Below are 12,732 nucleotides of genomic sequence, written 5' to 3' on the forward strand. Positions count from 1 at the left end.
TTTAGTTTGGTTTAGTTCTGCATACTTGAAACTCCACTCTCCCACATGATAAATTTTGATAAGTCGCCTCATAGTAAAGCAAAACATATTCTCGTCAAAACAATTTCAATACTTTTCGATACTCCAGATATCAGCGAATCAAAAAGAAAGGCCGATCTTTCAAGCCAATCGATTTACAGAAGTACCACCATGAATGCTCAAACATGTGGTTTCCCAAAAAGTGTTTTTTTCTACTTATTTATTGTGGTGCATTAAACAGTCAGTGTGGCGAGCGATTGCATTAATGAAAATCTATATTACATTGGCGAAGCTCACTCGCCTTCGATCACCGAGTGCAGCCGCCTCGTAATGGCTGCGAGGGGCTTTGCTATTCCCAGTTCCGCTCTACAATGGTTTTTGGTGACATGTTCCCCTCTTGTTGGAAGCTATCAAAACAATTTATGACCGGCGGGTATCCGTCATATGTTGGGAACATTCTTTATTGATTGTATGCCATCATCTCTTCGTTCCTTCTTGCTGATGGGTTTTCGTGCTTCTTACGTAACCGGGAAAAGATTGCAGTGAGAGACGCTTTGGCATTGTTATGGTTCCTTTTTGGTATCTGCTGGTAGGAAAATTTGCCCCGGGTGGAAAAGATGATGGTTATTTTCTCTTTGCTAGATCTTGAGTGTCGTTTGTTGTATTCTTTTGCTAAGATCCTTACGAGTTTAATTTGGAAGTATGGCGACATTTTTATGCAGATAAGTTTGACTGTGAGAAATGGCTTCTATTCATGTAGTGGAACGGTGTCCAGAGTCTCATTCACATGCATAGTATCAGCTGCCGTCTCCATTGAAAATAGCTACGATAGTTCATATTGGACGGGATTGGGTGCTCCGTTGCCTAAAAATGCGCAACTCTGCGGCAATTGCGAGATAGTTTATAATTTTCTTTGTAATTACATTTCTGTCTATTCTTATATTTGAATTTGTCGGACTAACCCACCTTTATTCCAGCGGCAGTATGTGCTTGTGCTGAGAAATCACCCTTGAAAGTCTAACAATACTATCTGAAAGGAACACAATGCAAACTAAAGAGTGCTACGGGAAATTTAAAGTGTGTGTAAAGTTCCAATTATTTATGCTTGTTCGTTACATCAACCGTTTCTAGTTGACACCGCGAAAACACTTGTGTCCGAGCGGTGTTCAAACTTGGAATGCAATTTCAAATTTTCCAATTATTTAATCGCATTGAATCTATTCATTTGAAATGCATGATATTGTTGAACATATACCGCATATGATTTCCACTTAATTTTTCTCTTTTTCGTTTCCAGAAGCAACGCTCAAGCAGTCGAATGCAGGACAAAAGAATGACCTGCCTATCGTTGCTTAATGATCTATTCCCAAGCCGGGAAATTGTCAGGAAGCTCCCGAATGGCGTTTTTGTTTTTTTTTTCAGTAGAAAAGTTCAACTGCTTTGCAGCAATTGCACATCGCCTGAATGCACCGCCGCCTAGTACGCGCGCAGCGAAGCTAAGGAATGCACCCGGATGCGGTGGATGTGCACAATTACGCCACCAGTGCCAAGTGACGATGTTCCAGTATATACTTTGTCCGTGCTCAGCTCTTATTCATCCTCTTGAAGTCCTTTTTTTTCGTACGAATTCAAGCATTGCTCGCGGAACTGGAGAAGGGTTTCAAAAGACCAGGGAGACAAAACGTGCACCCCTTTTCCTTTCGCGAGTCAGATACATGATGTTCAGATCTTTTTGCATTTCTGCTATATAACATGCTAGCCGCCATGATGCACGAAAGTGAGTTTTGCACACATGGGTGAAGTGGCCTTTGGGAGCTTCGCAATGACAAAAGTTGAATTAGCGAAAACGTGTGTTATACAAACGTCGGACGCGTTAATATTATTAGATGAAGGGGTCGGAAAATTCGCTCTCGAGTTAAACTGGCTGAATCCTTAACTGCGGTGGAATAAATAGTTTATTTTTGATGAATTGTACGAACGAGATTACTTAAATTTTTGCAGTTATTTGAAATAATTGATGAATTCATGATAAAATGAGTGGCAATTATGTTATTTTATCAACCTCAGAAGACCATATTCCAGGGTTTTACAAGCCAGCGGTCGTATGTTCGAGTTCCGTCCTGGAGAGATTCTTAGTGTCACTACTACTCACACTACTAAAATTCAACACTTTTTTAAAATGTGTTTCTCTAAATACAGTTCAAACCGAAACTTGAAACTTCGAAATCAAATAAGCTACATTCATGGTTCAAAAGAGTGTATGAATGTATCGAATGCTCTCAACAAAAGAATAAAGTGGGGAACTTTACGATATAGATCAATGTCATAACATGTCAGTTTGAAGTGTCGCCGAATTGAGGTAGAAAAAATTTTTCTGCAAACTTTATATTTCTTGACGATTGTGGCAATACTAAATTCCAAACATATAATTACAAAGTATTGAAAAAAATCTTTGCACGAATCGAACTACATCTTTTAAAATTTGGGGACAGTAAGTATATTTGTATAAACAGGTCGTCAAAAGGTGAGATAACTAAGTGCTCACCAGTTTCTATCTTTTGCCTCCCCATGTGTCTATGATGACATTTGGTCAATAGAACTGGGTGCTATCGTCTTCTGCGTTAGTAGCAGAATCGGAGGGTGCGAATTGGTTTGTATGTAATAATTCATTTGAAACGCAAAAATTATTAAAAATCCTGAAATTCATCAAAATTTATTTTACTTATTTTTCCTTGACTCATAAGACGTTTGCGTTTTCAAATAATGCAATTAGGTCTCGCAAGATGACATCACAAATGAACACGTGATGAATGAATTCCATGTTTGACATGTACCGGTACAAATTACCGTTAGCTGCCAAATGATGTTCATTCAGTACACACCGAACTGTTTCTACGATATAGTTTTACTGACTTTCAAATAGCTGCACGGAACGACCGAAATTAGCTCTGCGCCTAATTCGTATTACTGTTTTTTAATTAGTTGATTTTAACAACAAAATTTCCAAAATAACTATAAAATTTGTTAAAATTTAGAATTTACTGTGCTGAAAAAAACTCTTACTTTTAGAGAATGTGTTTAGTTGGCGAATATTCTGGACACAAACCAGCAATATTTCAATCCAACACGAAATTCTCATTGACAACTAATTTCGTTATTATAATCAGAAACTTTGATTCTATTTATCTATCACCGTCATTACTGAAGGACAGCAGTGTCAAAGCAAAACAATCCATTAAAAAGCTAAAAAGGACAGTCTTGTGAAACTGCTTGCAAATTGTTTAAATGTTTTTCGCATGTGTTACGATATATCCATATATAAATTTCTAAATCGATATGTAAAAATGACAAACTGTCAGTGGAAAGTGTATTTATTAAGAATTTGTGCGCATTTGAAGCAACTGTGGGTAATAATGCTTTTGCGCGAAACAGTGAAGTGAGTTTCGAATGTTGCACTTTAATTGTACACGTCAAATGATGTTTTTTGTATCTTCTAACATTCCGGGCTATACCGTTCGGTGTACTACATGTATTCGGTTTTTGTTTTCCGAGTGCTCAAAGTTTTCAGTGAGAGAGTCGATTTCGCGAAATCGAATGAAGAAAACAGCGATTTAGAAGTAAAATTTTCAAAAAGAAGTTTATGTTTCGCTTATGTCTTTTTCTCCAATACAACATCGTATTTATACCTGCCAATATAGAAAAGATAACCGCGACTGAATTTTTTTTCGTTAGTAGTGTGCCATCTAGTGGCTAGTAGTCATTACGGTGTTAACGTTTTTTCGGTGACAGAGCGCCATATAGCTGCTAATTGCAGAAACCAATTCAACCATTTATGTTGGTTGAAAACAACGTTTTATTTCTCTAATTCAACTAAAAAATTAGTTGAATGGAGATGAAGTGTGCCTTAGCTAAGAAATGACAGCACGTTTAATTGGTGAATTCAACTAAAAAAATAGCCATTTCAACAAATATTTTATTATTATTAAGGGAACTAGAATTAAAAATTCTAAATTAGCAAAGGAAGGTTTTTTTAGTTGTCTCAAAAAATAACTAACCAAAATCAGAAAATCAACTAATTTTTTCGCCAAAATGCTAATTTCGGTCTTTTCGTGTGAACATTCAAGTTAACAGTAATCAGTTCAAGAATAATTTTATTTGATAAATGCTCGGTAGAGTTGCACTGAACTCTGATCTGTCATAATTCTACTGACTTTTCATCACTCAATACCGACGTGTGGTGAAATTAGCTAGATTATCTTATAAACGTCATAATATACGAAGTAGTATTTCAATAAATTGAACTGGAAATTTTTCAAAACTTATTAAGGGGTGTTAGGTCTAAACGATGAAAAAAATCATCATTTTTGCGATTTTTTTCCAGAATTATTGTTCAACAAAATAAATTCAAATGTTTTGCATGATAAAAAGCATCATTCGAAAAACATTTTGTAATTTTTTCGTGGAAAAATATTGAGAAATAAGTCGGTGAAGAGGTATTTTCGAGAACGCTTTTTAAAAATCATGATTTGCGGTGTTCACTATATCTCAGCGCAGACTAATCAGAAGTGAACAAATGAACGCAGCATAGTTAGAGTAGAAGTTTTTCTAGACCCCAACGTTTCTGTTGGATTTTTTTTTAATTTTTTGGTGGTTGTTCAAAGTGAAAACTACGGTTTTTCACGAAAAAATCCGCCATTTTGTAGCAGTTAAACATCCCCAATGTAACAAACAACGAAAAGGAAAACGTTGGAGTCGGGTTGTTTATATGTAGAAAGGGTGTGCAAAATTGAAAAAAAATTGGTGCAGTAGTTTTTGAATGACGATGGACACGGACTTTCAGAATCTGCTTTCGAGGAAAACGCGTTTAAAGGTTTTTGTCTATAAAATCAATGGAAACAATTAATTACTCCAGGGAGCCCGTAGGGTCTAACATTTTCAAAAAATCATATTTTTTCTTTTATAATTTATTACAACGAAACATTTCAAGAATGTTTTGTCAAATTTTGAAGTCAATCGAAGTAGAAATCTTGGGCCTGTGCGCCGAGCTCTTGCTTCTTCGTAGAATAAGATAGCCATAGATAATGGTTCATAACTTCCAGAGTTTCGTTCCAATAGGCTTGAAAATTTCACAGAAAATTCTTCAAATGTTTTACTATACGAAAATATAAAGAAAATAATAAATGATTTATCAAAAGTGTTAGACCCTACCCGCCCCTAAATTTTGAGTACTGAATGGTTTACTGAATGGGGAAGGTGTTCGGTTGCCGGCACCCCACCGTAACTTTTGACAGAAGGCAGATAGCGTCATTCCAACAAATGTCATGTGTGTGTGTAATAGCAGCACGTTCTTTTTGTGCCGAATACCAAAGCAAACAGACGCTTGTACTTTTTGCTGTGTTCAAAACAAATTTTAATTGCGTGAAAATCAACACAAAAGTTTTTTCTGACTTTTTTATAGTGCCATAAATTGAAGAGCATCAATCGGAAAGGTAAGTGAATTGAATATTTATGAGGTGGAATCGATTTAATTCGTGATTTAATACCGGATGCCATCAAAATTTTCGCAACCAAAGATTTGTTTTGTCATTTTTAAAATGTCTACCGATTTCGGCCCCCCATTTTTTCGACAAATCGTGAAAAAATGTTAGTGATATGCAGGCTGCTGTCGAGACAAAAGCAAGCCAAAGTTTTGGCCGAACATCTAGCTGCTAATACAGCAGATGCTCCGGCTAAGAAAAAACGTGGAAGACCGGCCAAATCAACACCAAAGGCGCCACCATCCAAATCATCGACCAAGAAAGCCAAGGTGAAGTCACCATCAGACAATGAAGACTTTTGTCCAAAACTCTTTCAAGAAGGAAAAATTCTGTTTTTTATTTGAATAACTACAGTCTTTACTTATATTAATCCATTTTTGGTCAAATTTCCTGGGGTAACCGAACACCTTTTTTGAAATAGCCAGAATTTATCGCTTTACTAAATTGGTAATATTTTTTTTTTCTTTCAAACAAATGAATCAACTTAGTTTCCCAGTTCGTGCTCGCATCTTATCCGACACAGTCGACAATTGCTTACGGCCGAGACGATAGAAACAAAGACAATACAGTGTAGTGAACAATAGAGTGTACGAAATGGGTAAATACGATTTAACAAAGCCTGAAACTTGGCCTATAAGGCCAAATTCAATTTGTATTGATTTCAAGCGCGGCAAAGTTAGACCAGCAGCAACCGAAATTGAAATCTTGCTTAAGGAACGAATGCATCTAAACGTTAATGATGTAAGGAAGATTCAATTCAACAAGGCGTCTAACTGTGTGTACATTCTGTTCAAACGTGAAAGAGATGAAATTGCATTTGCTTCGGTTAATAACGGGGTGCACAGTGTTGATCATGACAATGTTAAATATAAAATCCCTGCGTACTTGGTGGACAATGCCATAGAAGTACGCGTGCATGACCTTCCCCCGCAGACCAGCGATCAGTTCGTTCGGGAAAGTATGTCACAGTACGGTGAAGTTCTTTCCATCGAAAGGAAAATATGGCGGAATTTTTTCCGGGTATCCGGAATGGCGTGCGAGTGGTACGTATGCAACTACGTAAAGCAATTCCATCTTACATCATTTGTGATCAAGACGGGATACATCCGTGTAAAACGCTGATTACGTATGAAAATCAACTGGTTACATGTCAGTTTTGTGAACAACCTGCACACTACGACAAACCTTGCACTAAAACTGTGAAAAGGACATCTTCAAACAAAAACAAGGACAACCGCCCAACAACGGAAACTAGTGAGCGCAGTACTCCTGTTGTACCATAAAACCAACCAGCAACTGCAATTAATGCACAACAAGGCGCGTCTACAGCAACTAACAACCAACCCAAGAATGCGAATTACAAGGAAAACGAAGAAAAAACGGAAACCAACAACGATACCACCGATGCGGCAATGGAGGACGGGACGAGCCACAGACAAAGTGCCCCTTAATCATCGCAAGATAAAAATGGAAGCTCCTTTCCCTCTAGAAAAAGGGTGACAACGAGATCCAAGGGTAAAAAAAATATTTTATCTAATAAAAACATGGCTCATTCGGTCACGTAAAGTTTGTACGCAAATTGGCCTGAATAAAAAAATTTTATTAAAAAAAAATTAGTTTCCTAATCAGTTCCTGTTAGCTAGGGACTTTAGCTTTCCATTGATGTATAGATGGATGCATAATGTTCACTAAGTCAGAAGTTATGAGCTTAAAATAAAAGAGTGCCGGTAACCGAACACTCTCCCCTACGTTTTGCACAGTAATTAGTTTCTTGATGAATATATAAATTTTCACTTCTTCACCTCCTAAAATGATGTTATTTGACAGATACGAATTAATTCAGAGTATACAGTGATGGTTACTGAAATTCGTTATATTTATTCAGTTAATTGTGAACTGGTAAAACCATTACTGAGTTTGACATATCAAAGTTCACAGATCATGTCATTAAATGTTCAGTAATTTTACAGTAGATTTACTGATATTCAGTAGTTCATCGAGAGATGAGCGTAAGTTGGATAAATTTAGGGTATCGTTCAGTAAAAATAATGTTTTACTAATCGTAACCGCGAAATTAATTACAAAACATTGGAAGAGAAATTTGGTGTGTATGGATTTTTTGCTAGTCGACAAAAATCAAACTAACTTCAAAAAATAATCATTGAATAAATCATCATTCAAGTTATTTGAATTGAAACATTTAACTGATGACATTCCAATGACAAATTCTTATGCCTCTATTATTAAAATTGAGTCTACATGAGCAAAGAGTGTGAAATGAATTGAAATTTTAGCACTTTCATCAGTTTATATGCATCCATCCAACAGTCAACTCAGTTGAATGTTAAGTGAGACTCATTTGGAATAAATCTGCTGTTTGGTTGATGAAATTCAGGAGTAATAACTATAGGTTTCATTATAATTTCGTTTAAATGCGATTTGAAGTGATTTAGTGCGGCGAAATTAAATGCGAAACTCTTCTATCTAACGTGTCGAATTTTATCAGTGTACGCTAAGCATCGACTTCAAAGCCGTTTAAAACAAAATTGTCGAAAAAAATGCAATTTTGGCTACGATTTGATATAAACGTATTTTTTCATGTTTACCTAGGTATAGAATTTACTCAAGCTAAGGTAAAATTTTCCGAAGTGAGGAAGAGCTTATCAGTTTTATTCTTATTCTCGTCATTCAGTTATGTCTCTGACATCACCCACTCGCTTTTTTAAACTTGATTTAAAAAAAAATGTTTGATTGGGCACCAACTTACAACAGTTGAGTAAAATTTTTGATGTATTTGCATTGTCGCTTTCGATGGCATCTTAAAATTTGAAATACATTTCACCTCGTAATCTCGGAACCATCCGATCAAGATAGAATTCTATAGCAGTGGTGTGCAACCTTTTTAATCAACGGGTCACGTGTTGGTCATCGCAATTATTTTTATCAATCTTTGGGACCGTAGGACCATTCATTTGAATCTAAATCGTAGGACCATTCATTTGAATCTAAGTTTGTAGAAATCTGTTCAGCCCTGCCAAGAAAATCAAATGCATACTTTTGCCACATACACACAGACATTTTTCGATCTCGACGAACTGAGCCGATAGGTAAGTCAATCACAAAAAAACAATAGTTAATTTATTCCCATTCTTCAACTGCATCAAGGTCAAACCCAAATAAGAGCAGGAAAAAGTGGTATAAAGTGTCTACCAAAAACAAAAAAAAAAACAATATTTTTCTCAACACTATTGTAACAAACTCACATTTTCGAAGAACAACAATATTGTAACAAACCCACATTTTTTTTGGTACCTTAGAAATTAAACCTGTCTACCTTATCTTGCATTTTCTGGGACTCGTGCGGCATCAAAGCTATTGAACAGCATTGTCTAAGGACCTACCGTTCTGAAAACTGGTTTATTACCACCACTCTTAGTGTGCATGAATGGAAAACGTATATTTTTCTACAACCTTGTGAGATGTTAATAACAAAGACTCAATTTCACCTTCGTTTCTTTTATAGTATTCTTGTTTTGTGTTATAAAGATTCGGTACGCAGTACAACGAAAACATGCTCAAAAATACGTTTATTTTGTAGATGGAATACTTTGCGGACTTTGTAGATGGTGGTTTGCATTGATGCTAAATACACCGAAAAGTGAACAACGACAGAGAAAATTCTATAAATCTGTCCTTCTAAGGGCTATAAATGTTTACAAAAGAGCTATAAGAATTATTTAACTGTTGAAATACGCAAATTGGAAGTGAAAATAATTAAATTAGGAAACCGTTCGCAGTGCGAACTTCGCACCAAACGAGTGCAAATAAAACCAACATTCAGCTGCTTTGCTTTCGAGAGAAATGCATTATGTACAGGCGTGTATTCAGAAAAAAAATTTCGTGGTGAGTTTTCATAATATGACGGAAATCAAGGCTAAATCGGACATTTTTTAGAAATTGAAAAAAAAATTCCATTAAAACTGGATTGTCTACCGCGGCATCTCTAAGCGCGTTTACAAAGTTAATCCATGAATCGAAATAATAGCAGGTTTATAAGATATTTAAGCTGTACGGTTTAACCACGTGTTCGGTCTAGCTCCTGTCTCCTATAGAGGAAGATGGGGTAAAACGCACCCCCGAGGCATAATGCACCTTTTGCTTTCCTCAAAAGTTACCAAGTTTTTTCAATGAAATTTTAATGAAACTGTAAGTCCACCATAACAACAGATTACTATGAAATTTTGGTAGCGATGGTTCAATCATATTTGGAAAACTTTAAAAAATCAATTATGTCTCTGTTATAAGTAATTTTTTATGTTCGTTCCATAGTAATTATCTAGGGTGAGGAAGACGATTTTAATTATGTAACCAGTGAACTTATTTGTTTCTAAAATTAGTTCTAATACAGAAGATGTATTTGCAATTTTATAGAAAAACTCCAAGGATCAGCCCCTGGGGTTGTTCGAGCCATTGATGTGAAACAAGGCAACCAAAATTTCTAATGATCAATATTTTCAATTAATCGTCACACTTTAGTATCCGCAAATGCACGAGAGTCTGCTTAGATTGATCTTTATAAGGAACCAACAAAAAAGTAGATAGTAGATCAGTCCATATGAAATAAAACAGCGTTGCGAACAACCTAATAGTCGTGATTTGTATTTGTTCTGTAGCCGACGAAATAACATCAATAGCCCAAATGTATGCAATTATATGTTTGTACATGCTTGCGATACGGATATCGATATTTAAGCTTCTCTTCGCCAAGCTTGTGTTCAAGTTTTGTACGCAAGCAGTTATTTTTATAGCGTTTCTCTACCATTACTATCCTTCTGCGATTTTGGTTGAAGCGATAAACTTTATCTCATCATCAATCGAGTTCATCTTATATAAATTAGAAATTAATCTTGCGCACTCAAAATTTACCCTGGGGTAGTTGTCATTTTCTCAGGCGAAACGACATAACATGGAATTTCATCCGATCTTGCATGACACAAGATCAGAGTATACCAGTTAATGCTTCAAATCGTATTATGGCACTTTTTGTCTTGCTGTCTAGCAACAACCTAACTCTAGCATGCTACGCGTAGAACTGAAACGTTAGCTATAATTTCGCTGCTATTTATTGATTCGCGTGCTTCCAACAGCTTCGCATTAGCATCGATTGACCAATCAGAGCGATGCTTTCCCCTTTGATATATCGCTTACTCCTTCAAAACCGTCGTCTATGGCAGGGAAATCCGGTATGCCGGAGATTTTTTGCAGACAAAATAGGACACTGCTATTAATAGACATTTCAATGATATACAATTAAAAATACATGGATATGAACATTCAAATCAATACGTAGAAATATTTCCAATCAAATGATGAAATAACATTAATAATTGATACAAAATTGACTGAGCTGTAATTGTTCAAAACCTGACCACATTTTTACGTGTATTTTTCTTGAGTTTCTAATTTGAAAACAAAAATGTGTTCCACATTAAAATCGTCAAATTTATCGTCTCATATTTTTGGGGGCAAGACGACCCGAATTGTGTGAGGCAAAAAGCACAAGAATTCGCTTACAAAAATCATCCATAAGTTATCAATTTAATAAATAATAGTGAACAATCTTCCTCCTAACAAATATTTCGTCATCGAAAAGTCTAAAGCTTTCTTTGAATAAGAAAAAGATGCTTTATGAGGGTGCATATTGCCCCGTGGTTGTCATGAGCTTTAATCCATTGTTTTGATGGATGTTTACCCGTTGTTTAAGATCATCCTGCCTCTATGTTCAGATAATCGTCACTTCGCGTAATTTAAAATGTATATTTTTCATGTTTTCCACGATCGGGCATCATTACCCTCATATATTTCAATAGACAATTTTTAGGGGTTTTGGAAAATGAGATATTCCATGTATTTTCAATGCATTTAGCGAGTATTTGTACGTAATTTTGAGAAATAATGATTACGGAAGATAGTCATGCATGAAACTCTTCCGTGTTATTTTCTACAGTTAAGATATGGCTACATTTCCTTAGGGGGTACGTTTTACCCCATCTACCCCTATTAATTTCTTAATTTTCGGGAAAGGTCTGAACCGGTGTTTCGGGTGGGGGTGATTCAGGGTGTTATTCCATTTATTACAAATATCAAAATGTAATAAAAAACTCGTAAACTCAAAAATTAACAGAAAGAAAACCATGGTAATATAACAATAGAAAACAGTTCAGATAACTGTTGTAATATGTAAACATTCCTCGTAGTCGGGGGTGTTTTCCGCGGACCCACACGAACGAAAAGATGCGACCAACAGTGATGCGTACCGGCGTCGTGCCGGTTTGCTCCAGCGTACAAGATCCAGCCAGCCACTGCCGACCACCCGTTGAAGACCGGATCTCCCAAAGCTCGTATGGTGTGAAAATAAAAAAAATCTAGTTTAAGTAGTTTAAACATATGCCCTCGGCATCTTATAGCTTAACGCAATGTGCCTTAAAATATGTAATTAAATAAAAAAAAAAATATGTAAACATATTGGAAACTGTTTTCTTTTCGTTCTCTACCCATGTCACGATGTCCGTTTCAAAGTGGATTACATTGAATAATTGTGCAGAAATAGATTTTAGTTAGTTGTAGTTGTAGATCACATGCATTGGAAGTTCTCAACCTTTTGCTTGCTAGTTGCGATGTTTTTTTTTACTAAAAGCTTGATCGATTTGAAAATGTTTGACCAAGGTCTACGTGGTGGGAAGCTTTCAAACTCATTTTCAAAACAATTGGAAAGCTTTCATCCATTTCTAGGATTGACGCAACAATCAAGCAGCTGAAGTTGAAAACCCCCCGTGAAAGTGTGTGAAAAAGAAGAACAGTCCAGAGAAGGAGAGCAAACAGACACAGATACAGTAACAACCGGTTTGGAATGCTCCTACCTGTGTCGGCTTCGTCGTCAAACTCTTGACCTACGTCGGTATGACTTTCGCTGATTCGGGCAAAGTCGTCGGTTGTGTGCGGCATAAGAGGAATACCCGACGGTAACGGCGCTGGTTCGAGATTAATCGGAGCGTCGTCTGCGTCCCGCAGTGTCGACACTACGGCTTGATGAAATTCTAACAAATCGTCACCTAGAGTTGAAAGATTAAAGGAAAGCAAATCAGAGAATGATTATGATTGCCAGGAAGTTGTGCTG

At 36.3% G+C, this 12,732-nt stretch overlaps 1 protein-coding gene across 9 annotated transcripts in view; it reads right to left on the minus strand.

Annotated features, from left to right (window-relative positions):
* LOC131433096 (RIMS-binding protein 2) overlaps positions 1-12,732 on the minus strand; it is a 258,477-nt gene that overhangs the window by 82,272 nt on the left and 163,473 nt on the right. For all 9 annotated transcript variants that reach the window (XM_058599885.1, XM_058599884.1, XM_058599886.1 and 6 more), the window contains one exon: positions 12,476-12,667. In XM_058599885.1, coding sequence (XP_058455868.1) covers positions 12,476-12,667 — 192 coding nt within the window. The remainder of the gene's footprint in view (positions 1-12,475; positions 12,668-12,732) is intronic.

The sequence above is a fragment of the Malaya genurostris genome, chromosome 2 (genome assembly GCF_030247185.1).
Source record: "Malaya genurostris strain Urasoe2022 chromosome 2, Malgen_1.1, whole genome shotgun sequence".
NCBI lineage: Eukaryota > Metazoa > Arthropoda > Insecta > Diptera > Culicidae > Malaya > Malaya genurostris.